The sequence below is a fragment of the Chiloscyllium punctatum genome, chromosome 40, assembly GCF_047496795.1.
Source record: "Chiloscyllium punctatum isolate Juve2018m chromosome 40, sChiPun1.3, whole genome shotgun sequence".
Classification (NCBI taxonomy): domain Eukaryota; kingdom Metazoa; phylum Chordata; class Chondrichthyes; order Orectolobiformes; family Hemiscylliidae; genus Chiloscyllium; species Chiloscyllium punctatum.
In genome coordinates, this window is record NC_092778.1 from 35282015 (window position 1) to 35306182 (window position 24168).

Below are 24168 nucleotides of genomic sequence, written 5' to 3' on the forward strand. Positions count from 1 at the left end.
AATTACAAAGCCTTTTCTACCTGCCACAGTAACAGTTAACACTTTATCAGATGTCCTGTCATGCACATGCGCAATTTTAATTCACCGCCTGGGGCGATTCGTCAATACGATAGGTCATTTTACACCTTGATTGTCACTGCATTAGCCAATCGAGATGCGGTTCTACACCGCGGGAAGCCGGGCTCCGCTGTGCTGTCAAATCAGAACGAGGAGGTGGGACTTCCTATTGGGCCGAGGCGCATTGTTGTGCTATGACGTAAGGAGAGGGAAAATGGCGGAGGTAGCAGCCGCCAAGCGGGGGCAGTGATCAGCGCCGGGGCCCGGTACCTGGGACAGGCCATAGGCCGGGGAAAGGCTGGGTGGGGATCGTGTCCATGTCCATGGCGAGAACCAGCAGCCAAATGGTAGGTATTGGCCTGGTGAAAACGCAGGCCCTAATGGGTCGGTTTGGGGAAGTCGTGAAATTGACACATACTCCCTTCCCTTCAGAGAACATCTACGAGACGGCAGGCCTTGAAGCGGGCCCGTCTCCAGGGACCAAGCTAAGGGGGCGAGGAGAGACTGTCGCTTGTCACCATATCAGGGGAGGGGGCCTGTCTCATAACACAAGACGGAATGGCACTGTTGCAGGTCCGGGCGCAGGCATTGCCGCTGCCTGGGAGGGGCACGGAAGGCCTTGGTTTGTTCGTTAATCCCATTCCATAACCTTGTCAGGCTGTGTGGATGCGGAGTTGCTGGAAGAGGAAGGTGAAGAGAAAAAGAGTGAGCGTTGTGGGGGATCTGGTGGGGGAAGAATGAGGATGGGAAGGATCTGGTGTGGGCGACGATTGGCAGCGACTGGAATGGGGTAGTTGAGAGCGAGGATGTGGAGGGTATAGGATGGTTGAGAGCGGGGAGTATGGGTGCACAGGCCCACCTGTCTTTTGGAGGGTGAGTGGGAATTTGTGTGTGTATGTCTGGGGGTCGAGGTGCATACATCTGTGAAGGGTTGAAATGTATGTATATGCATCTCCAAGGTGATGTGTATTGGGGCAGCGATTTGCATGCTTGTCAGTGTATGTGGTGTGGAAGGGGAGAAGAGTGTGTGTGCTCATCTGATTTAGGAAGGCAAATTAGGTGAACGTTGTAAGTTGTGGAAAGGAGAGGAAGTGGATTGGAGTGCAGGTCCATTTTTGGGAGATAGAGAATGGATGTCCATGTGGAGGGGTGGGGAGAGAGTGCATGTCATGTGGAAGTGGGGGAGAGGGGAAAAGCATGTTCACATGGTTACGTGGTATGTGCCTATGTTGGGAAGGTCGAGATGAGAGCATTGGATATTTGCAGGTTGGGACTGACTGGATGCTTGGGGGTGACGATGTCAACATGTATTGCTAATGAAGCCATGCATATGTGCTTACAAATGGGAGGTTGCTAAAATGTGGAGTTAGAAAAAGCACAGCAGGAGTAGGGGAGCTGATGTTTCATCAGGGCTTAAGATATCGATCCCTCTGCTTCTCTGATGCTGAATGACCTGTTGCGTTTTCTCTAGCTCCACACTTTATCAACTCCGACTTTCCAGCATCTGCAGTCCTCGCTATCTCCAACCTTCTTGCGAATGATATACAGCATTTAACGTGAGGGAGGATGTGTGCATAATTGCAGGGTGCCGACGTTAATGCATGCCAGGGGCTATGATGAACGTGTGTTTGTGTTTGCAGACATGGGATATCTGCGCACCAGCACAGAGTTGTATGCTTAAAGTTTATACACAAGCATGCAAGATAATGAGTTGGATTGGTTTCTGAATGTTGTCTTTAGTTCTTATGTGCAACATGTCTATTCATTCTGTGGCTACCATACTTTGAAGAATATTCTTCTGGAATGGGATGGAAGTAAGATCAGTTTGACTTCTTAGAATAAATTATTTATTAAATGATACAGTATTCAACTACAGAAGGACTTAATTGAAGTAGGCCATTGCTTTTGAAGTAGTGTAAATAATTTGCTGTTCTTTTATATCATGCGTAATGAAAAAAACTTACACCGACTAAAACAACAAGGCTTGCTTTCTGTGGTTATGATTGAATTCTGTGTCATTACAGGCAATGTCCCTGTGAAACATAGTTTTGTGTAGATTTTATTCTAATGTCCTCTACTAAATTTTGAAAGCACTAATCAAATATATTACAGGTCTTTACTTTTATCAGTGTTCAAGATGTTGATTAAAAGTTCTGGTGCTAGTGTACAGTGATGGTTGATGGATATGGTTCTGTCTTGCACTGTTTATCACTGATGATTTATCATTCACTGTGGCTGAGGAAATGCATCTTTGGATTGGTTACTACCTGTTTAATCTTTCATAGCTTTCTGTCTGAATGAAAGTGGGATTTTGCATTTAATAATGCCTGTCCTAGAATTTGTTGCTATTTGTCTTAGAAAATAGATGTCTGAAATCGGTGAATCGTAAACTGACTTGAATCTTTGATAGTGACCTTCATTTTTCAGTAATTAAGCTGAAATGGTCTTTATAAGTGATAAAATACGCCCCTTTTATTTTTCAAGTCCTGTTTGCCATAGTTTTGTTTTCACTTGGAACTGATCAGTTATATTCTACTGATCAGCTTCTTCTCTGAAACATGTTTAGTTATAATGAACAGTCAACAGCAATCCAAAAGGTCTATTTTGTATTGCATAATGTAAAAGTGGACTGTCTATGCACTTGCAGAAAGGATTGTACTCTAGAGATTGTGTTGCCTGTAGATAAACTGGTGATTTTTTTTTCTTAAGCCAGTGATAAACAATATCAAGCTCTTGAGGTAGTCAGCCAACTGCATGGTGTGGCGCAAAATCATACATGCTAACAATACATATATGATACAAAATCATATATCCCTAATTCAATTTTCAACCTTTATAAATTTGCAGAAGTGTTATGTAGTGTATTGCGATTGTTCTGAAAACTTGAGGCTAATGAGACAATGTCAAAATTAGTTCTTCCTTTAGTTCCCGAATCCATCTTTTCTGTGGGAAAATGTGTGTGACCAAGTGAATTTAGTCATGCACAGAAGAAAGAATGACTGTTTGTTGAGGTACAAAATGATGCCAGTGCTGATTGCACCACCACAACATGTAGGGTATTAAGTAGAGAAAATAGCAGATGGCATAAAGTATCTGAAGAAGAATTTCAGACCTGAGCTACAGATCGGGTATAAAAGCAGAAGTTGCTAGAAAAGCTGAGCAGATCTGGCAACATCTATAAAGAGACATCAGGGACCTTGTAGTTTTCAGCTCACAAGACTTCAATCTTCTGATCAGCTAAATGATGGCATATTAGTGCTTGGCGTTTTAATTTAAACACAAACAACAATTTTGTTCCTTTCACACATGGAATCTGTTGGTGCATTGGACATTCCACAGATGCCACTATTTGTAGATCGAAACATAGAAGATTGGAACAAGAGTAAACCATTCAACCCCTCGAGCCTACCCTGCCATTCAGTATGATCATGGCTGAATATTGAGCTCAATACCTTAATCCTGTCCTCCTACCATATCCATTTAACCATGTGATCTATAGATTCTCCTTCTTGAAAACACAGGTTTTGGCCTCAACCACTTCCTTAGTAAATTCCATAGGCTGACTATTCTCTGAGTGAAGAAATTTCTCCTCGTCTCAATTCTAAAGAGTTTACCCCTTATCCTCAAACTATGATCCGTGGTTCTGGACTCCACCCATCATTGGGAACATTCATCCTTCACCCAACCTGTGTAATCCTGTTTGAACTTTATAGGTTACTATGAGATCCTCTCCATTCTTCTAAACGCCAGAGCATACAATCCTAAACCAACTTAGTCTTGTCTCATACGTCAATTTGCCATTCCAGAAATCAATTTGATAAACTTTCACTGTGTTTGTTGTACAGCAAGAATATCCATCCTTAGAAGAGGAAACAAAAACCGTACACAATATTCCAGGTGTTTCTTCATCAATACCTTGTATAATTGCAGCAAAACATCCTTCTTCCTGTACTTGAATCCTCTCGCTATGATTGTATCCATGTCCTGGCTCATGGTAGAAATGGGACTATGGGGATCATTGATCAAAACCCAGTCCTTTTTTTTTGATATGTCCAAAGGTTTATTGCATAAATTTCTCTGGAAAATCTGTTATTAGGCTTTTATTTTTACAAATCCTGTTGGAGATTGGGGTTAAATAATGTGCGCACGGTAGATATACCCAAATATTTTAGCTGATTACAATTTTTTTTTCCTGGCATAGTTCCTAAACAGTGTGATTGAGTATTTTGAAGTAAGAGATAGAAGAAAATGGGCTGAAGCTGGTCACATGACTTGTTTTTTCCTCACAGTTGTTTGTCTCTGTTGTGGTACTGCTGTAATTACCCCTTGGTGCTGACAGGAAAGAGAGCTACCCAAATCAGTAGTGAAAAGGCTGTTTAAAATTGTCAAAACAACCCAAGTTCCACAGCCTGGGGATGACAGGGAATTGCCACTAGTATCGTGGTTTGAGTATAAGCCAGAGAACACTTGAACGGTTGCATACTGGAGAACTAACAGGGGAAAGAGAAAAACAAAATTCCCCTTAGGGTGCAAAAACATAGCAGGTTTACTTTTGTAAAGCTCTACTCTCTCACTTGTGTTCAAGGATAGCTCTGTTTTGTTTGTTTATTCCGCCAATGTACCAGTAAGGTTTGGTTCTTTGTGAATTTGTATGTTCTCATTTTAATATTTGAATGTTGACTAAGCTGTAATATATATTTGAATATATATTTCTAAATTTAAATCATTTTGGAACAAGATATGTAATCTCTCTCCCTAGTAGCCCTGAAGGTGTGACGTTTTGAGTTAACCATATATTGGATGTCCCATGGAAGCCAGAATGGGGACGTTCTTTTCGTAATGATATCAATGAGCCAGTTTGAGTTATGTCAGGAAGTGAAAGTAATTGTAGCTGTTACATAGGGCTGATACAATTAGGATGGACTGAATGGACTTCTCCTAAATTGTGTTAATCTATGATTTCTTGATTTCCCACAGTTTAACAGCTCTCAAGGTCATTTTACAGCTAACAGTTCACAAATTGCAGATTTATTGTATTCAATTTCACAGCTAAGATTTGAACTCTTAACCTCTGGATTGCTGCCCAATGTCATAACCAGTACGATATCTCATTTTAGGTCAAGGGATACTCGATTAAATACAAGTCACGGGCATCGAGTGATTGAATCAAGTATCTAGGGAGGTATCACTTAGTTGTAGTTCTGCAGGATTCATGAGAAGTTGTTGGTTTTGACTGTCAGAATGTAATTCCAGCAAAGTACATTATTAAGTAAAAAAGCACATTTGATGATCTTAGAACAGACATTCTATCAACATCTAAAAGAAAAGGGAGGTCTGAAATAGATGTTGCCAAGTCTAAAGCAGTGATTGACCCATTTTTTTTAGGAGTTGAATGGCCTGGTGTTTTCCAAAATTTTGTTATTTCAGGTTCCAATTGAATTATTTTTAGTTCCTCTTGTGTAAAGTGTTTATTCATGTCAGCCAACAATTACGACAGGTGCTTTTTGTCAGGACTCAAATCTGTGACAGCTGCAGAAACACAGAAGAGCTACCAAACTGGTGATTTCTTTTTAAAAACCCTTTCCTTTAGAAGAAGTTATTTAAAAAGCTGTTTATATACTCCACTGATCCACAAATGAGCCACTAAAACATTTTAACAAGTTACTGACATGCTACTCAGGAACACATAAATAAACAGCAGATCCCTATGCTTTAATTCCCAAATTAAGTCCAATTTCGATGATACAAGTTACAAGCTGAAAGAAAAAGATAAACAGGCAGGATAGCAAGCTGTCATTAGACAGCAAATTTCCTTCCAAAAGGGTTTGTTTGGTCACAAGGTGAATATTAAAGACTACTGTGTTTATTAAAATCAGGCTTACAAATTAGTCAACATTTTTCCACACCACTGCACTACAAACTAATCAACATTATTACTGCAACCAACTAAGAGCCAAATGCAGGCTTGGCAATAATCTATATCACTAAAATAGCACGCATACAGACAGACATAACACTATGTAGTTCATGTACACCTATAGCACCACAATTTGCTTCAGTCCCAATAAGATTAAGGGGATGATGGGGGAAGGAGTGGAAGTGGAAAGGCAAAGAATATCCAGTTGAGATCAGTATTGAATAATTTATGGGAAGGGCATATGGAAAGAAATTAAGCTCACAGTTAGCTGTAATAGCCTGTGTGGATAAATAGCCTAACATTTTACTGCCTGTTTACAAGCATTTTGTAATGTTTACAAATTTACCCGCTGTCCCTCCCCCTGTTAGCACACAGATGTTTTAAAATCATCTCTGCTTCCACCATCTCTATAGGCTGTGTTCTCTGCGTGCTGCCATTATCACTGGTTGCATGAAAGTTTTTCTTCTTAGTCCCACTGCACTTCTTGACCAAAACCTTGAATCTGTGCTGCTAGTTCTTGTGCCATCAGCAGTAAGAACAGCTTTTCTTTGTCTACCTTATCTGAATCTGTCATAAGCTTGTACACTTCTATCAAATATATTTTCAATCACCTTTGCTCCAAAGAGAACAAATCCTGTTTCTTCAACGTAGTCTTATAGCTAAAATCTCTCATCCCTGGAATCATTATGGTAATTCTGTTAAGGATTCTTTCATGTTTCTAGAATATGATGGCCCAGACTGATTGCAATGTTCTGGTTGTGGCTACAACCAGATCTTTTTACAGTCTCAGTGAATAGCTGAAACTCCAGCTTTTATACTCTGGATCTTAAGTTTCACCGAATAATACAGCACAGAAACAGGCCCTTCAGCTCAACTCCTCCATGCCGACCAAGTTACCTAAATTGAACTAGTCCCATTTGCCGTTGTTTGGCCCATACCCCTCTAAACCTTTCTTATCCATGTCCCCGTCCAAATGTCTTTTCAATATTGTAATTGTATTTACCTCTACCACTTCCTTTGACAGCTTGTTCCATATATGCACCATCCTCTGTGTGGAAAAACATTGTCCCTCAGGTCCCTTTGAACTCTTTTTCCCCTCACTTTAAACTTATGCCTTCTAATTTTGGATTCCCTTATCCTGGGGAAAAGATTTTTGCCCTTCACCTTATTTATTCCCCTCATAATTTTATAATTCTCTGTAAGGTCAGCCCTCACCTCTTGTGCTCCAGGGGAAAAAGTCCCAGCTTATCCAGTGTCTCCTAACAACTCAAACCGTCTAATCATGCTAAATTCCTTGTAAATCTTTTTTGTCCTGTAGCAAGGTGACCAGAATTGTACACCGTATTCCAAATGTGGCCTTACCAATGCCTTGTACAGCCATAATATGATGTCCCAACTCCTGTACTCAGTGTCGTGATCAATGAAGGCATGTGTGTCAAAAGCTTTCTTCACCAACCTGTCTACCTTTGACACCATTTTCAAGGAGCTGTGTACCTGCACTCCCAGTTCTCTCTCAACACTTCTTTGAGCCCTATCATTAACTGTGTACATCCTGTTTTGGTTTCTCTTACCAAAATGCAACATCTCACATTTATCTGAATTAAACTTCATTTGCCATTCCTAAGTCCACTGGCCTAGTTGTTCAAGATCCCATTGTACTCTTAGATAACTCTATCATCGCAGTCTCCTACTGTCAAGCCAATTATGTATCTAATTGGCTAGCTCTCCCGAGATCTCATGTGATCTAACCTTACTATGTTCTTCTGTTCCATGTGCAAAAAATTGACATGCAGGTGCAGCAAGTAATTAAGGAAACTGGAATTTTGGCTTTTATTTAACCTATTTTTCTAATAAACCTGTTCAGTGTGGGTGATGAGAAAGGAAGGAAAGCAGACTGGGGTTGATTTGAATGTTCCTGGTTTCCTCAGTATCTGTGTTGAAAGTGGAGCACAAGGAGCAAAGTGGATCAAGTTTCCAAACCTGACTGTTGAACAACGTTCTGTGAAGATGTGTGTGTTGATATTTGGTGGCAATTGTACAGCTTTAGTGGAAGCCTCCCTATCCTCCCACTGGTCACACTTTGTAGTCTGATAACTTTTCAAATGCCACTAATTATCAGAGGACATTGTCCTCAGAGATTCTATATTGATTCAAAGAGGACTAAATTTAAGAGTGCTTTCATCATTTACTGCTGTGCTATTATTCCTTTGTCAGAGAAGCACGTCATTTTTCGCCAGACTTTGTATTTGTAATAGAAGTAACAGCTGAGCTTAGAGGAGGGATGACAAAGCTACAGAAATAGAAAGCCTTGTTGAGTATAGAATGTAAGTGCAAATTACTTATAGTGGAGGTGTGTCAGTTAGGAGCATGGTTGAGATTTTTAAGGGAAGCTAACAGAGAAAGAACAAAAACTGTGACAGTAAAATGGAGGATGTGTGCAATGTGGCAGGTGAGGATTCATTCCTGCATGTATTCAGGAATTGGTAGCCACTCAGCCAAACTCTGCATGTATCCTAATATTCGCAAAGTTGTATTTACCTCTCACTCCGTTTGGTCATTGACTCTCAGCCTGACAGTGCAATTTTGCACATCCCTAATGTGAGTCTACTATTCCTAGTTGTTTCTTCGGTTGCCTAGGCTGTTAAAGCTGGAGTTCCTTTCCTAAATGACTCACCCTTTTTTGTGATGCTACTTAAAACCTATTTTTGTCACCATGTTTTTGGGCATTTTTCCTCATAGTTTGTGAAATGTTTGTTTGAAAGCTCTCCTGTGAAACACTTTACCCTCTTATAAGTACTTTAATAATGCAGGTTGTCAGTGAAAGCTACAATTACCCACCAGTACGCATGCTTGGGGAAACAGAAGAGTTTGAGTTGTATGATGCAAGCTTATTGTGATGATATTGGCAAAGTATTTTTCTAATGATAAGGACATCCGGATATGGCCCTTTCCTTTTCTGTGTTTAAATTTTGAGAATGCACAAGGCACAGGGGAGCTTGACAGAAACTACAAATAAAACAGCTACTAAAAGAGAAATGCTGTGTTGTTCAAGATTTTTTTTTAATGTAATTTTCCACCTGCTCTTCCTGTTGGCTCTCCTAGTGAATTTGACAGGTTTTCTGTCCATTTGTGACCAGCTGTGAGAGTACTGTCTTTTGAACCAACTGGCACAGATTTCACAGCCATGAAGATATAGGTTGGAGATTATTGCAAAGCAATGATCACATCTAGAATATTTTTATCCTGAGGCTATAATAAAAGGAGAACATTCAACCATTTTCATATAATCATTTTAATTTTTTCTTTATGACCATTTTAAAGTATAACAGTGCTTAAACAGAAATATGGTCATTCCTAGACTACAGAAAACACCAGATTAAATGGAAATTACTTAAGAACAAAGCAGTTGGAAGAAGCATGGTTTTGCATTTCAATGTCATTTAGTTTTCATTTCACAGTTCTGTAAACTCGTAATCTATTAAATTTTTTTCAAATGGAATACACATTTGTCACCATCTAATTCTGGTGTACTTCAGGACTCTGGTGAGTTGAAGGCCATGCATACTTTGCTTATATTGCAGTCATCAGCACAAATCCAAGCATGTTGATTGACACCTTATTTTACGTTTAATCTCATAAATTGATACTCAGTTTCTTTTTGATTTGGAAATGCCGGTGTTGAACTGGGGTAAACAAAGTTAAAAATCACACAACACCAGGTTATAGTCCAATAGGTTTATTTGGAAGCACTGGCTTTTGGAGTGTTGCTCCTTCATCGGGTGGTTGTCATCAGGTGACAACCAATCTGCTGTCTACTAGTTCAACTGAAGTTTGTCATCATTCCAATTTCTGTTGGCTTTAGAATCAAATATTTTAAACAATAATGTGCTCAGTGGACTAAATACAGAGTGGAATCTATTCCAAGCTAATGCCCATATACGGTTGGTTGAGTCAGAGATGTTTTTTGTTTTTCAATTTTTTTTGTGTCAATAACACTCCCTAAGCAACTGCCAAGAAGCATGGAGCAAATCCCTTTAGCTAAGGTTTCTCCCTGGTCCCAGTAAAAACAATCTTCAATGTTTGACAATTAATTTTCTCCCAAACAGCTGATTCACATTTATAAAATCACTTCAATCCAGTGTACTAATAAATAAAATTGTCTAAGCAGCCAGTCATTCAATGCTGTCACTGATATTCATATTTTTCAGAAGCCAATGTATTTGGATCCTGAGGGAGTTAATGGACAATTCACTCACACAACAATTTGGTCAGGAGCATTAAAATCTCCCAGCCTGACCTTTATACTTTTGCACCTCTCTGTATGTCCTAGAATAGAATCATAGAATCCCAACAGTGTGGAAACAGGACATTCAGCCTAACTGGTCCACAGTGACCCTCCGAACAGCATCCCACCTAGACCTATCCCCCTACCCTATATTTTCCATGGCTAACCCACCTAGCCTGCACATCCCTGAACACTATGGGTAATTTGGCATGGCCAGTCCACCTAACCTGCAAATCTTTGGACTATGGGTGCAAACTGGAGCACCCAGCAGAAACCCACAGAGACGTGGGGAAAATATGCAAACTCCACACAGACAGTCACCCAAGGTGGAATTGAACCCGGGTCCCTGGTGCTGTAGGGTGGCAGTGCTAACCACTGAGCCATCATATCTCCTCATGTGTTTCTTGTCACCTCTTTGCCCCATTTCTCTCTTGATGCCTAAAGTGAAGATTTACACAGATCACAATTAATTCTCTAGAAGAAGCACGAGACAAATTAGTGGGGCTGAGGTCAGATAATATCCCTGGCCCTGATGGCTTGCATTGAGGATCCCAAAAGAAATAGCCACAAAGACTATGGATTCATTAATTTTCCATTAATGGAAAATTTCCGGCGTGACACCCCTATATCTATTGTCGGAATAAGTTATTAAGGAAGTAATGACTGAATTTTTGGAAAATGGGCGGCAGGGTGGCACAGTGGTTAGCACTGCTGCCTCACAGCGCCAGAGACCCGGGTTCAATTCCCGCCTCAGGCGACTCTGTGTGGAGTTTGCACGTTCTCCCCGTGTCTGCTGGGTTTCCTCCGGGTGCTCCGGTTTCCTCCCACAATCCAAAAATGTGCAGGTGAATTGACCATGCTAAATTGTCTGTCGTGTTGGGTGAAGGGGTAAATGTAGGAGTATGGGTCTGGGTGGTATACGCTTTGGCGGATTGGTGTGGACTTGTTGGGCCGAAGGGTCTGTTTCCACACTATAAATAATCTAATCTAATATAATCCAATCATAATCTATGTCATAGATTCATTCACCGAGTTGGTGTGTTTTTTTTTTGCAGACATTTCATCACCTCGCCCACAACCCAAGCTACAAATCTTTTCAAAAACTCAAGTCAAGCAAAGTCAGCATGGCTTCATGAAAGGGAAATCATGTAATTAGAGTTTTACAAGGAAACTTCAACCAAATTGAATAGCAAGGGACCAGTAAATGTGTTGCATTGGACTTGCAGTAGGTGTTGGATAAAGTGGCTCCCAAAAGGTTAAGTCATTAGATAAGAGCCCATGGTCTTGCGGGGAGTATACTGACACAGAAAATTAGCTAATGGGCAAGAAACTGCAAATGAGGTAAGGATTCTTCCTCAGGCTGGTAACCTAACCTGCTGAGTTCCACAAGAATCGATGCTGGGACCGCAACTGTTTACATTATAGGATTCTTAAGGGGCTCAACAGGGTAAATGCTGAGAGGGTGTTACCACTCGTGGGAGACTAGGATCTGAGGGTATAGTCTCAGAATAAAGGAATGCCAATTTAAGACTGACACGGAGTAATATCTTCCCTCAGAGGGTAGAGTAGCTTTGGAGCTCCTTGGTACAGGGAGCTGTGGAGGCAGAGTCTATGTATGTGTTTAAGGCTGAGATAGATTCTTGATCAGACAGGGAATAGAGAGTTATGAGCAGAAGATATGAAAGTGGATGTGAGAATGTTGGATCAACCATGATCCTGTTGAATCGTGGAGCACACTCAAGTGGCCAAGCAGCCTATTCCTGTTTCTATTTCTCATGGTCTTGCAAATGATTTTACACCTGAGGTGCCCAAAGTAAGTTAAGTTGGCAAAGCAGAACATCCCAAATTGGGGAGAGAAAAAAGTAAATCAAAATCTCATTCTCATGTTAGTTTGCTCAAATGATTTCACTCGAGTCAAATGGTCAAGTTCACACCTCACCCCCCAGAATTTGAGCACAAAACACACTAAGTGTAATGTTGAGAGGATGACGAGCGGTCTTAAAAATGGTACCAAGATGTTAGTAGAGTATTGGTTGAGCAATTACGATTAAGCATGAGGTGTATCATACTGCAAATATAAAATGCCTTTAATATAATGAAATATCCCAAGGAACTTAAGAGGAGTTATTAGCAAAGCAAACTATGACATTAACCATCTGAGGAAAATCAGCCTGTGTACCCAGTCCTGATTGCTTTTGATTCTAGAAGGTGCACATTTCTGGAATAATTTATCATTTAAGATATTGACTCCAAATCTCATCACTCTCAAAAAGAGGGCACAGGATACCGATCGAGTGTTTTCACAATATCAGAACAATGAAAACAGACTAATCAGCTATTATCTTCTAAGTACACTGGCAGCCAGTTTCCAGACAGGAAGACTGTACCTACATTATATACATGATCTAGTAATCCATTTTGGAGATGTAAGCTGATAGATTGAGTGTTGGCAAGGAACTGAGAGGACTCCCTGATTGAGTACCTTCAGATCTTTTACGTATATCTGAACAGACAAATTGAAGCTCTCTCCATCAACTTGTGAAAGAGAGCACCCCGACAGCTCCGCACCCTCTCAATGCTGCACTTAGTATGTTTTGTGCTCAAGTTCTGGGGGTGAGGTGTGAACTTGGCCATTTGACTCTAGTGAAATCATTTGAGCAAACTAATAGGAGAATGAGATTTTGATTTATTTTTTCCTCTCCCCAATTTGGGATATTCTGCTGTTGCCAACCTAACTTAATTTGGGCAGCATTGAGTGAAGTCAGCACCTCAGATCTAAATTTAATACACTACTGACTGGTCTCAGTTCAAGGATCATGCTCTCGATGAGCAAAGCTTGAGATGGAAAGTTACTAAGGGCTCTGTTGTACCTTCCCATCCAATCGCACACGGTGTATTGATCTCCTCCCTCCTCACTGTCCAGGCCCCAAACAAGTTCCAGATGAAGCAGTGTTTCATTTGTACTCCTTTCAATCTCACCTACCGTATCTTCATTAGTGAGGAGCAACTGAAAAAGCAAATTTCCATTGTTTTCATCCATCTTATAAGCAGCAAGGTCATTGGTACAAAGCAAATCAGAGTCTTGCAAGTGATTTAATATCTGAGGTGCTGACTTCACTCAATCCTGCCCAAATTAAGTTAGGTTGGCAGCAGCAGAATATCCCAAATTGGGGAGAGGAAAAAGTAAATCAAAATCTCATTCTCCTATTAGTTTGCTCAAATGATTTCACTAGAGTCAAATGGCCAAGTTCACACCTCACCCCCAGAACTTGAGCACAAAACATACTAAGTGCAGCATTGAGAGGGTGCGGAGCTGTCAGGGGTGTTCTCTTTCACAAGTTGATGGAGAGAGCTTCAATTTGTCTGTTCAGATATACGTAAAAGATCTGAAGGTACTCAATCAGGGAGTCCTCTCAGTTCCTTGCCAACACTCAATCTATCAGCTTACATCTCCAAAATGGATTACTAGATCATGTATATAATGTAGGTACAGTCTTCCTGTCTGGAAACTGGCTGCCAGTGTACTTAGAAGATAATAGCTGATTAGTCTGTTTTCATTGTTCTAATATTGTGAAAACACTCGATCGGTATCCTGTGCCCTCTTTTTGAGAGTGATGAGATTTGGAGTCAATATCTTAAATGATAAATTATTCCAGAAATGTGCACCTTCTAGAATCAAAAGCAATCAGGACTGGGTATATAGGCTGATTTTCCTCAGATGGTTGATGTCATAGTTTGCTTTGCTAATAACTCCTCTTAAGTTCCTTGGGATATTTCATTATATTAAAGGCATTTTATATTTGCAGTATGATACACCTCATGCTTAATCGTAATTGCTCAACTAATACTCTACTAACATCTTGGTACCATTTTTAAGACCGCTCGTCACCCTCTCAACATTACACTTAATGTGTTTTGTGCTCAAATTCTGGGGGGTGAGATGTGAACTTGACCATTTGACTCGAGTGAAATCATTTGAGCAAACTAACATGAGAATGAGATTTTAGGTGCGTATGTGTTTTTTTTGAGTTGGGATTTTAATTTGGAATCATCTCGGTGTTGGTCTATCTTTGTCATTGAGTCATACAGCATGGAAACAGACCCTTTGGTCCAACTCGTCCTTGCCGACCAGATATCCTAAACTAACCTAGTCCTGTTTGCTAACAGTTGCCCCATATCCATCTAAATCTTTCCTATTCATATACCCATCCAGATGCCTTTTAAATGTTGTAATTGTAACAGCCTCCTCCACTTCCTCTGGCAGTTTATTCTGTACACACACCGCCCTCTATGTGGAAAATATTGCCCCTTCTGTCACTTTCACATTTTTTTACCTAAACCTATGACCTCTAGTTCTGGACTCCACCACCCAAGGAAATTTACCCTATTTACCCTAGTCATGTCCCTCATGATTTTATAAACACCTATAAGGTCACCCCTCAGCCTCCGATATGCCAGGAAAACAGCCCCAGCCTATTCAGCCTCTCCCAATGGCTCAAACCCTCCAACCCTGGCATCATCCTTGTAAATCCTTTCTGAACCCTTTCAAGTTTCACAACATCGTTCCTATAGGCGGGAGACCAGAATTGTGCACATTATTCCATTGAAGAGATTTAATAATAAACTATGTCACTGTTTCCAAAGCCATAACTGTAAACTTCTTGAATATTAAAGAAGCATGTTTATACTCTGGGGGTTCGCAACCACAGAGAAAACATGAAACCAGTAACTTGGGAGTCTAGAATGTGCAAGATTTTAATGACCTATGATGAAATCTGATTAGATTTTGTTATTGGATCTGACTTATCAATTAGTAACATCAGCTGAGATCATGACACATGGGCTTTTGATCTGCAGCGGGCATTGCCTTTAGACCCAGGGAATATGACCCAGGGAATTGGTTCTGCTATAAAGTGTTTCTTTAACGCGAATGGGCTTTAATGTGATTGAAAAATTTAGACCATTATTTGCAGAATGTGAACTTAGCTTACCTGCACTGGCTATAACATGATTCTGGCCCTGTTAGTTTAAATGGTGCAGCTACTGCAGAATTTTCTTATAACACAAGACTGCACAAGGACCAAGCTATCACATTATATCAGAACCAATTGTATTTACTATGCAGGATCATATGGAAATTGCGTTAAAGATAATTATACGCAGGGTAGCAAATTGCCATGGAAAAATGTGCATATTTGCAAAAGACTGAATGGGCACCTAAAGTTATTCAGTTTGTGTAGTGTCTATAGAAAAGTTCACAACTGCATGTTATGTTAGCATCAGGTATGCTGGTTTTGCTCACTACCTGAGTGCTTTTATGAATTTTATGTGCAAGTGCCTTTATAACATCCAGCACCTTTTTAAATATTAAACTGCAAGGTCTGCGGCTGGGGTGACTTCACTTTCTGAAACTCATGCAGAATACTTTTAAATTATTAATGATAAAATAACAATCTTTGCTACTTTCCCAAAACATGCATATTCGAGAGAATTATGAAATGGTAGACATTTATGTTTGGTCACATTTTGCCGATCAATAAAGGTTTTCTACTGAAAATGTTATTGTCATGCTGTGAAAGATCAGTTCATCTGAAACTTGAGAAAGCAGGATGTCCTGTTGTGAAATTGTTATGATGAGCTGTGTCCTCATGTTGTTTTATAAAATGTTTTACAGTTGGCTTTGCTTAAGGTGTTGTTATATTCCCATCACTCTGGATTCTGAACCTGTTTTTTGAGGTACAGTCAATAAAATTTCCCTGCTCATGTATCTGTGGCCACAGTAAGCTATTGTACAATGAATGGTGAGCATGGATCCTTTTCCATTTACTGTTTACCTAGGTATGCATGTGCCCATCAAGAGTGGAAGCCTTGTTTGTCTTCACTGCACCAACTTTCTAAGCTTGGGTAAGAAAGAGTTGGCTGGGATAAGCATTCAATTTTTTTTACCCCTTTTTAAAATTCCTTCGGTCTCTTTTTGACAGTTCTGAGCAGATAGGATTGTGCTTTGGCATAAAATTGCATTCATTTGTTTTTCAGAACAAATCAGGTTTTTCTGCTGCTTTATCACTTGCACTGCTAAAAACCTGTGGGCTTGACTTCATATGCTGCAGCACCCTCTTGGTACCATATGAACTATCTTCAAAACTGAACAGCTTAGCTTAGAGAATAGGAAGAGATGGGCAAATCATAACTTGGTGTTCAGTTGACATCTAAACACACACACTTCAACATTAAGTGTTGGGTAAAATGGCACATTCAGTGAGCTGGTCACCCATGTTAGGATGAAGACAGTTAATGCAGAATGTGTGTGTTGTCACTTCAATTTTTGTGTTCTTTCATATTGATCTAGTATTGACTTAGACTGACTGCAAACAGACAGGACCAATACTGTTTGTATCCCAGGTTAGAGGTGGGAAGTTGTCATGATAAAGTTCAACATAGATTATAAAATTCAAGGTCAGGAGTTGCTGGGAAATTTTGTTTCTGATTTCCGCAGTTCTTTGGAATTGTAACATTTGGAATTTTCAATTGTAACATTCAACCTTTTCATCTGATTTTAATGCCAAACACCACCATGATGAACTAAAGTGTTTTAAAATGATATTGATCTAAAATGGCAGCTATGAAGACCTGAACCAAGATTGAATAAATCCAGAGAGTGCATTAAACTGGCTGCTTTGAAATTTCAATTTCATTGAAACAGATCTGGGAAGGCTTGTTCTTTTTCCCATCTCTCTTCCTGTGTCTTATTTGTCAAATGATTTTTCTCATGGTTAAGCAACTGGGAAAGCCAACATTTGCCGAGAACTTTGGATTGTACAAATTTCCTACTAATAAGGAAGCAAGAAAACAGCTAGTGACTCACGATTTACTTTTGCAGCTTGAGGACTTTAAAATTGCATTTGCTTTTCTCTTCCTGTTTGTACTAGACATCCTCTCCCTCATTCAGGGCAGTAGGTAATGCTCGGAAAAAAATCTTTGGAATAGGCCCCTTCATCTTGATACAGTTAACTAAGCTTTAATTTAAGTGTAACAGCTGTATGTTAAAATTGTTTTCACTGATTAGCTCCTATCTTTTAAGGCCCTCTCAATGTTCACCTCTTCATCTTGTCAAACACACCAAATCCAATGAAAAAGTTGAATGTTACAAATGAAAACTGTGGAAATCAGAAACACAATTTTCCAGCAGTTTCTGACTTTGAATGTTATAATCCATGCAGACTATAAACAATGCTGACCTATAACCTCTTGTGTCTTGATTTACTGCTTTCACTGAAAATCTTTCATGTTCAATCCTCTAATTTGCCAACCATTTTCAAATGCACATCTGTTCCACACCTTTAGCACTGTCAATGAGCCATTTGATACAATATATTGTTCATCTTTTCTCCTTTGTGCTTGCAGTTATTTCAAAACAATTGATTGAAATTCAGTTTGTTTTCAGTAATAGAGTTTTAAACTTCAGAAAGGTCTCTTTCTTTGTCACCCATTAACAAATTTTCTTCAGCCATGTTGTGTATGTTCCCAACTTTTTTGCTTTTACAAGTAATATTGGCATCTTGAAGCATTTGGTACTTTATTTTTATGTCATTATCAAAATGCCCCGAGATGTGTGTGGAGGCCAGAATTCCTCATATCTTTGGTTTTCCTGCTTTTTGCATCCTGTGCTATCTTCAAGCACTCATATGTATGGTGATGTGCTTGTGTGGATAGGGTATTTAGGTTTGTTAAATTTAGATTTTTAAAGTTCTGAACATTTTAAGAGAAATGTAAAACTGCTGTGGCTTCACAGGACAAGAGTGGTTTAGAGCAGTATTTTATGTTAGCATCTTGTTAATCTGGTCACTATGTTTGTCATGTGATACGTAACGTATGCAAGGGATGGGGTAAATCTTGCAAGCAATCTCCTAGAGATGCACTGGGATTGTGGAATACCATTAAAGCTGGTCAGTGTGTATTGTACTGTGGCAGCAACAATTTTGTCACAGTAGCCACTTCATGTTGTGCAGCAACTAAAATATTTCCACACGCTTTCACTTCCTTCATTGAGGGCTCTTTGTTGCAAACCTAAAACAGAGCTAGGGCCCAGTTTTTAAATGTTCAGTATTTTTCCTGCAAGATTTTCTTGTTTTTTTTTCTTACATGGCAATAGACTGTGTCACAGTCTGAAATCACATCCTCGGTGAAATGGGCTAATGTTCATCTGGTTGAAATCTCTCACCTGGTGAAGACTATTGCTTCAGTATATACTTGTGGCCAATTCACCACATGTGGTGAGTGTATTGGGCAGCATTGTTTTGAAGTCTGAATGACAAGACTGAGGGTACAAGGAGGAGAAAGAATGGGTTGGAGAATATTTTGTGTAACTTGGAAAGATCAAAGAAGTTGTTTTGAACTTTTGGCTGTACTGGAATCGGTTTAGAGATGAGCAAAGGCACTAGTTTGTAAGATAATGGTTATTCCTCATTCACTTGTCAGAATTTTAAAAGCAACTTGCTGAAAATCGTTTAATAATTAAACAATGGTATAAGCAGAGGAAAGTGAATAAAGTCAGAGGAGGAAACACAGGCAACAGGAAGCTTTTTGGTCAGACAAGTTAATTTGGCTTAAGCACTCAGTTTGAGTATCAAGTAAGATTGCAGTGTATCTACTAATGCAAGTGTAATCTAATTATTACAAAGCCATTTTTAAAATTAATTTTTAAAAGTGCCAGAAAGAAGTAATGTATAGCTAGTGTTTTACATGTGACCCAAGCTGGAGGTCCCTGTGGTTAAAATAGCTGCAGTAAAGATGAAATATGTGAATGAACCCACTTCTCCATTCTTAAAGTTCTGAGAGGTATTACTACTACAGGAAACCACACTCTGCCTAATCTGCTTGGTAACGTAAGTATGCTAGAACCTTAGCTGCTACTGTTTATTGGAGCCGGGCTTTGTTGTTTTGAGCTTGGTATTAACTAGCTTAAGCTTCATTTGAAGTGTTTGTCTGTCTTATGTTTGCATTTTACATATTAGTCACATAAATGTCATATTGTTTACCATGTACCCTCCCCCAACCATCTATTCATTATATTTATGCAACATACAATTTCATGAGTGCCTTGCGAGGTCATCCATCATGTTGATCTATTTGACAGGACAACCGCATTTGCTGTTCATTGAGACATTACAGAGTAGAAAGGGGTAAGACCTGCCAATGTTTCTTAGTCTTTGGCATTCCTGCACATTTATCACAACCTAATTTTCATATTGTATGAGTTAGCTAATCTTGCACAGCCAAGGAATGGAGAACTGCCCCTTTTTGTCCACTCTTTACTAGCTCAATTACTTGCTAATAATTCAGAATTTGTATGGATTGTTCATTTTAATAAAACATAACTTATTAATGTAACTTATTTTAAGTATGGTTATCACTTTCTAGGTTTTAAGTTGAATTTCTAAACTGAAAATAAAATGTTTACCTTGATTTGAGCAAATTTTCTCCACTGATAGTACTCCATAGCACTTCTTTTATGAATTCTTATCAGTAAAGAGAGCTACATCTTTAAGACGTGCAGGTTTGTACACAGCAGTGGCAACCTGGTTGTAATTTTCTGGGCGCCTAGTGAGTTGTAAATTATGCCAATTAATTTCACACATCAGTGCTTAAGTTATTCCTTTTTTTTTGTTAGTTAACACGTGCTAACATAGAAAAAGGAACAGGTGTAAGCCATTTGGCCCTCCAAACCTGGCCGATCATCCTACTCAATACCCTTTTGATTCTTTTAGCTCTAATTTAACAATAGGGAAGTGGTGTTAAATTTGCTGTAAACTGTGGGTGGGCCAGAGTTGTTTTTTTTATTGGGATGTAAGCATCACTGGCTGGGCCAGCATTCATTGTGCACATGCAACTGCCCTTGATCTGAGAAGTGGAATTGATTTTTGGTATTTCTATAAGGGTAAAGCTGGCCAGTGGTGGTTTTTTTTTGGTATTTTCATGTCTTGAGAAAACCAGTTTACATAACTAGTAAATTTGCGATCAGTCTGCTTTAGAGGTTATGCATATTTCCATCTCTTTAATATGCAACTATTATGGTCCTGTCTATCAGATTGAAGCTGAGAAATAGTTTTTAATGCCTATAAATGAATTTATACCATTATATTTATGGCCTTGCAGACTTCCTAATATTTAGTTACATTCGTTTGCTTTGGAATTCTAACCCACCTCCATCCATAACCTGCTATCCTGATAATGGATTAAAATCTTGCTGTCAGAACCCACATAAATTCTGATTTTAACCTTGAGTAAGGATTCCCCATTTGGATTTGGGTTTGGATAGGCGGTTCTTTAAATGAGAAGGTCAGTGTAGGCCAAATGTCCTGAAGACATAAAGGGGTTTTTTTTGCATGTTTGTATTGCTATGCTCCCCATGTACAAAGTTAAGGCCTTCCCAGTCCTGGAATTGTCATTATTTGCACTGAGACCTGACTCCAAAACTATCCTCATGCCTTTCTTCAGTCCCCAGCTGAGGTTGCCTGATGAACAACATTGCCAACTGACCACACTAATACAATTTTGAGAGGGAGATTGCAACTTGTGGGTTAAAATTTCTTGGATTCAAGGTCGCTTATCCTTTTCTTAACTGGATCTGCCGAACTGTTGCTAAGGCTGTGCTCTGACATTTGTGACCCACCGTTAAAGACTTTGAAACTGCCAGTAGCTAAACTTGGCCAATGTTTTAGTTATGTTGTGTGTTGCTAGTGTTTTGTATGTGTAAACTTCCTATAGCAAGGAACTTTCATTATTTGACAAACTTCCAATTCATCCCTGGCTGTAAAGGTGAAAGTTTGGTGTTCATACTTGATATGATATTTTTGTATGTGTGTTATCAGTTCTTTGATATTACCATTGAAGACTCTGATCAAAAACTAAAGGAAATTCAAATCCAGACCATGTTGATGGGTTGACAATCTTCTCCATCCATTGGTTAAAAGGTTCTGTAGACAAGCCTGTTATAGTGGTATGCATTTGCAGTGTAAATTGAAGTGTCATACAGATGGTGCTAAGGTTGCTGGTGTGGGAAATAGGATAAAGTGTCACTGTTGCAATAGGTAGCAGGGAGTTGTTTGACAAGATGTTGGTGGTTCTGTTGTCTGTGCTGATGCAGAACTGGAGGAATTGCATTCTATTTGGCTGTGGTATATCTGGCCTGTGTAGAAAGGTGAGAAACAGGAGTGGGAGTAGGTAGTAAAGCATCTGCAAACTGTTCTGCCATTCAGCAACATGGTGGCTAAGCTTATCTTGGCTTCAACTCCACTTTTTCTGCCTGATCTCCATAACCTTCAACTCTGCTGTTGTTCAAAAATCTATAATTCATGCCTATATTCATTAATTTCACAGCTGTCTGTGGTAGAGCATTCTGAATATTTATGACTCCAATTCCTCCTCCTTTCTATCTTAAATTGAGAGACCATTTATGCCCTCCAGTTATAGGTTGCCCCAAAAAGAAAATATTCTCTCAGATCTAGTGTGCCAAGTCCTGTCAGAATCTCATGCTTCAATATGATCACTTCTCATTCTAAACTCCATACAAGCTCCACCCTCTGCGTGAAAAAGTTGCCCTTTAGGTCTCTTTTATATCTTTCCCCTCTCACCCTAAACCTATGCCGTCTAGTTCTGGACTCCTCACCCCAGGGAAAAGACTTTGTCAATTTATCCTATCCATGCCCCTTGTGATTTTGTAAACCCCTATAATGTCACCCCTCAGCCTCCAACGCTCTAAGGGAAAACAGCCCCAGCCTATTCAACCTCTCCCTATAGATCAAATCCTCCAACCTTGGCAACATCCTTGTAAATCTTTTCTGAACCCTTCCAAGTTTTACAACATCCTTCATTAAGAAAGGAGACCAGAATTGCATGCAATATTCCAAATGTGGCCTAACCAACATCCTGATTGTCTAAATGCCCTATTGCTAATTTTCCAGTGGCAGTTGTTAGCTTTCCTGCTTTCTCTCCATTTGTGACGAAGCATGAAATTTGTGGTATTTCAATCCCTTGGATCCTTTCCAGAATCTGGAAATTTTTAAGAACATTACAGCCAGTGCATCTATTATTTTTCTGTAGCCACTTGCCAACGTTTAATCCCATTAGTTTACTTAACTTTTTATTTTCTCTAGCAGTAACTGTTTAAAGTTTCTTTTAGTTTTAGTTATGAATGGGATGTTTTGGTTGCTTTCTACATTGATAGCTAAGAAAATGTCTTTTTTTTTTGCTTTTCTCAGCCAGTAGGTGTTTCATTGAGCAGAAATCCTATGGGATCCCACTACCTACTCCAATCTTTGACACATTTCCCTTGATGATTATCTCTTTTCCTACCAATGTTGAATTCAGTTTGCTTCTCTCCTAATTCTATGTCTCTTCATTTTGTCCAGTAGTTTTCTACATGATACATTGACACACTTTCTGATCAAATTCACTGCATTCTCCATCTACTGTATCTTCATCTATCATTTCATCTCGGGGAATGATGTTAGTCCTTCGGCATTCCTGTGGTTGGAAAATGGGATTTTTATACTGAGTTGGGATATAGAAACTTGAAACTGTGGAATTTGACGCATTTGTTGACGTGGGCAAGATGGCCTAATAATGGCTTGTCTATTCTGGCAAGTGAGACCCCATAAACAGGCTGGTTGTGTGAATTTGAGATTTTCACAAGTATACAAATTAGAAACAAAAATAGGCCATTGAAGCAAAAAAAAAGGCCCACAAACCTGTTCCGCTAGTCAATAAGATCATGGCTGATCTGCTTGTGTTTTGAATTCTACATTCCCATCTATGCCCGATAACCTTAAATTCTTGTTAAGCAAAGGTATCTATCTATCTCCGCCTTAAATAATGAACTCTCGCAGTTGGCAGTGAGGTGGCTGGTGAGCCCAGATGGGATTCTAGCAGTCAGCGAGGAGTTGGCAACATAGATGAGTGCATGCCCAGGGCGTGCAAGCCCTCATAAGTAAAGCCAAGCGTGGAGCATCTGCATGCCTATGGCTAAAAAAGGACTGTAATGTTGAACTTCTAACTTTATTTCTTTATTTTTTCAATTTTAGATTTGATTGCTTATTGTGTGGAAACAGGCCCTTCGGCCAACAAGTCCACACCAACCCACCAAAGTGCAACCCACCCAGACCCATTCCCCAACATTTACCCCTTCACCTAACACTACAGGCAATTTAGCATGGCCAATTCACCTAACCCAGACATTTTTGTACCCATGATTTTGGACCTGGGTACCTGAGATGGTGCCAGGAATGGTGACTTTTTTGCTTATCCTAAAAATATATTGCTAATTTCTAGGTATGTTTTACCATTTTGAATTCAACCAGAAGAGAAAACATCCCTTCCACATCCATATTGTCAAGACCATTCAGAATTAAATGTAATTGGAACAGCCCAGTCTCCCCAACCTTTTTCAGTCTTTCAGTAAATTGCAACAATTTTTTTTGTACTGTTGATCTCAACAATGCAATTCCGTCAGTGCCTTGTCCTTGGAGAGCAGTTTGTCCTGTATACCAAGACACTTGCAGATTCATTTTGAATGGTGGGAGCACATGCAGCTGTTGAATCAACTGAATTTGACGACAAGTGTGTATGTTTTGGTCTGAAATTAACATTTCAGACCAAAACATACTTTTATATAGTGATGTATGCTATCTAGTCCATATTGCTTTGGATTTATAACAGTGATATATGCAATCTTTAAAAGGAGAGGCGGTTGGTGATTTCCCAGGTGCTTCTAATCTAAATCCTAAAATTTCAAAGCATTTTCTACTTGGTGTATTACTTGAATTAATTAGTGGTGTTGTGAAGTTCTGTTTGGTGATCAGATTTGTGGCTTTAAAGGACTACATACCACATAATTCACAGGTGTAGATAA

The 24168-nt window shown here is 39.5% G+C and overlaps 1 protein-coding gene across 1 annotated transcript in view; it reads left to right on the forward strand.

Moving 5' to 3' along the window:
* The first annotated feature begins 241 nt into the window (after window positions 1–241).
* LOC140464457 (3-phosphoinositide-dependent protein kinase 1-like) overlaps window positions 242–24168 on the forward strand; it is a 77651-nt gene continuing 53724 nt past the window's right edge. Inside the window, exon 1 of the mRNA XM_072559525.1 lies at window positions 242–404. Coding sequence (XP_072415626.1) covers window positions 375–404 — 30 coding nt within the window. The 5' untranslated portion in view covers window positions 242–374. The remainder of the gene's footprint in view (window positions 405–24168) is intronic.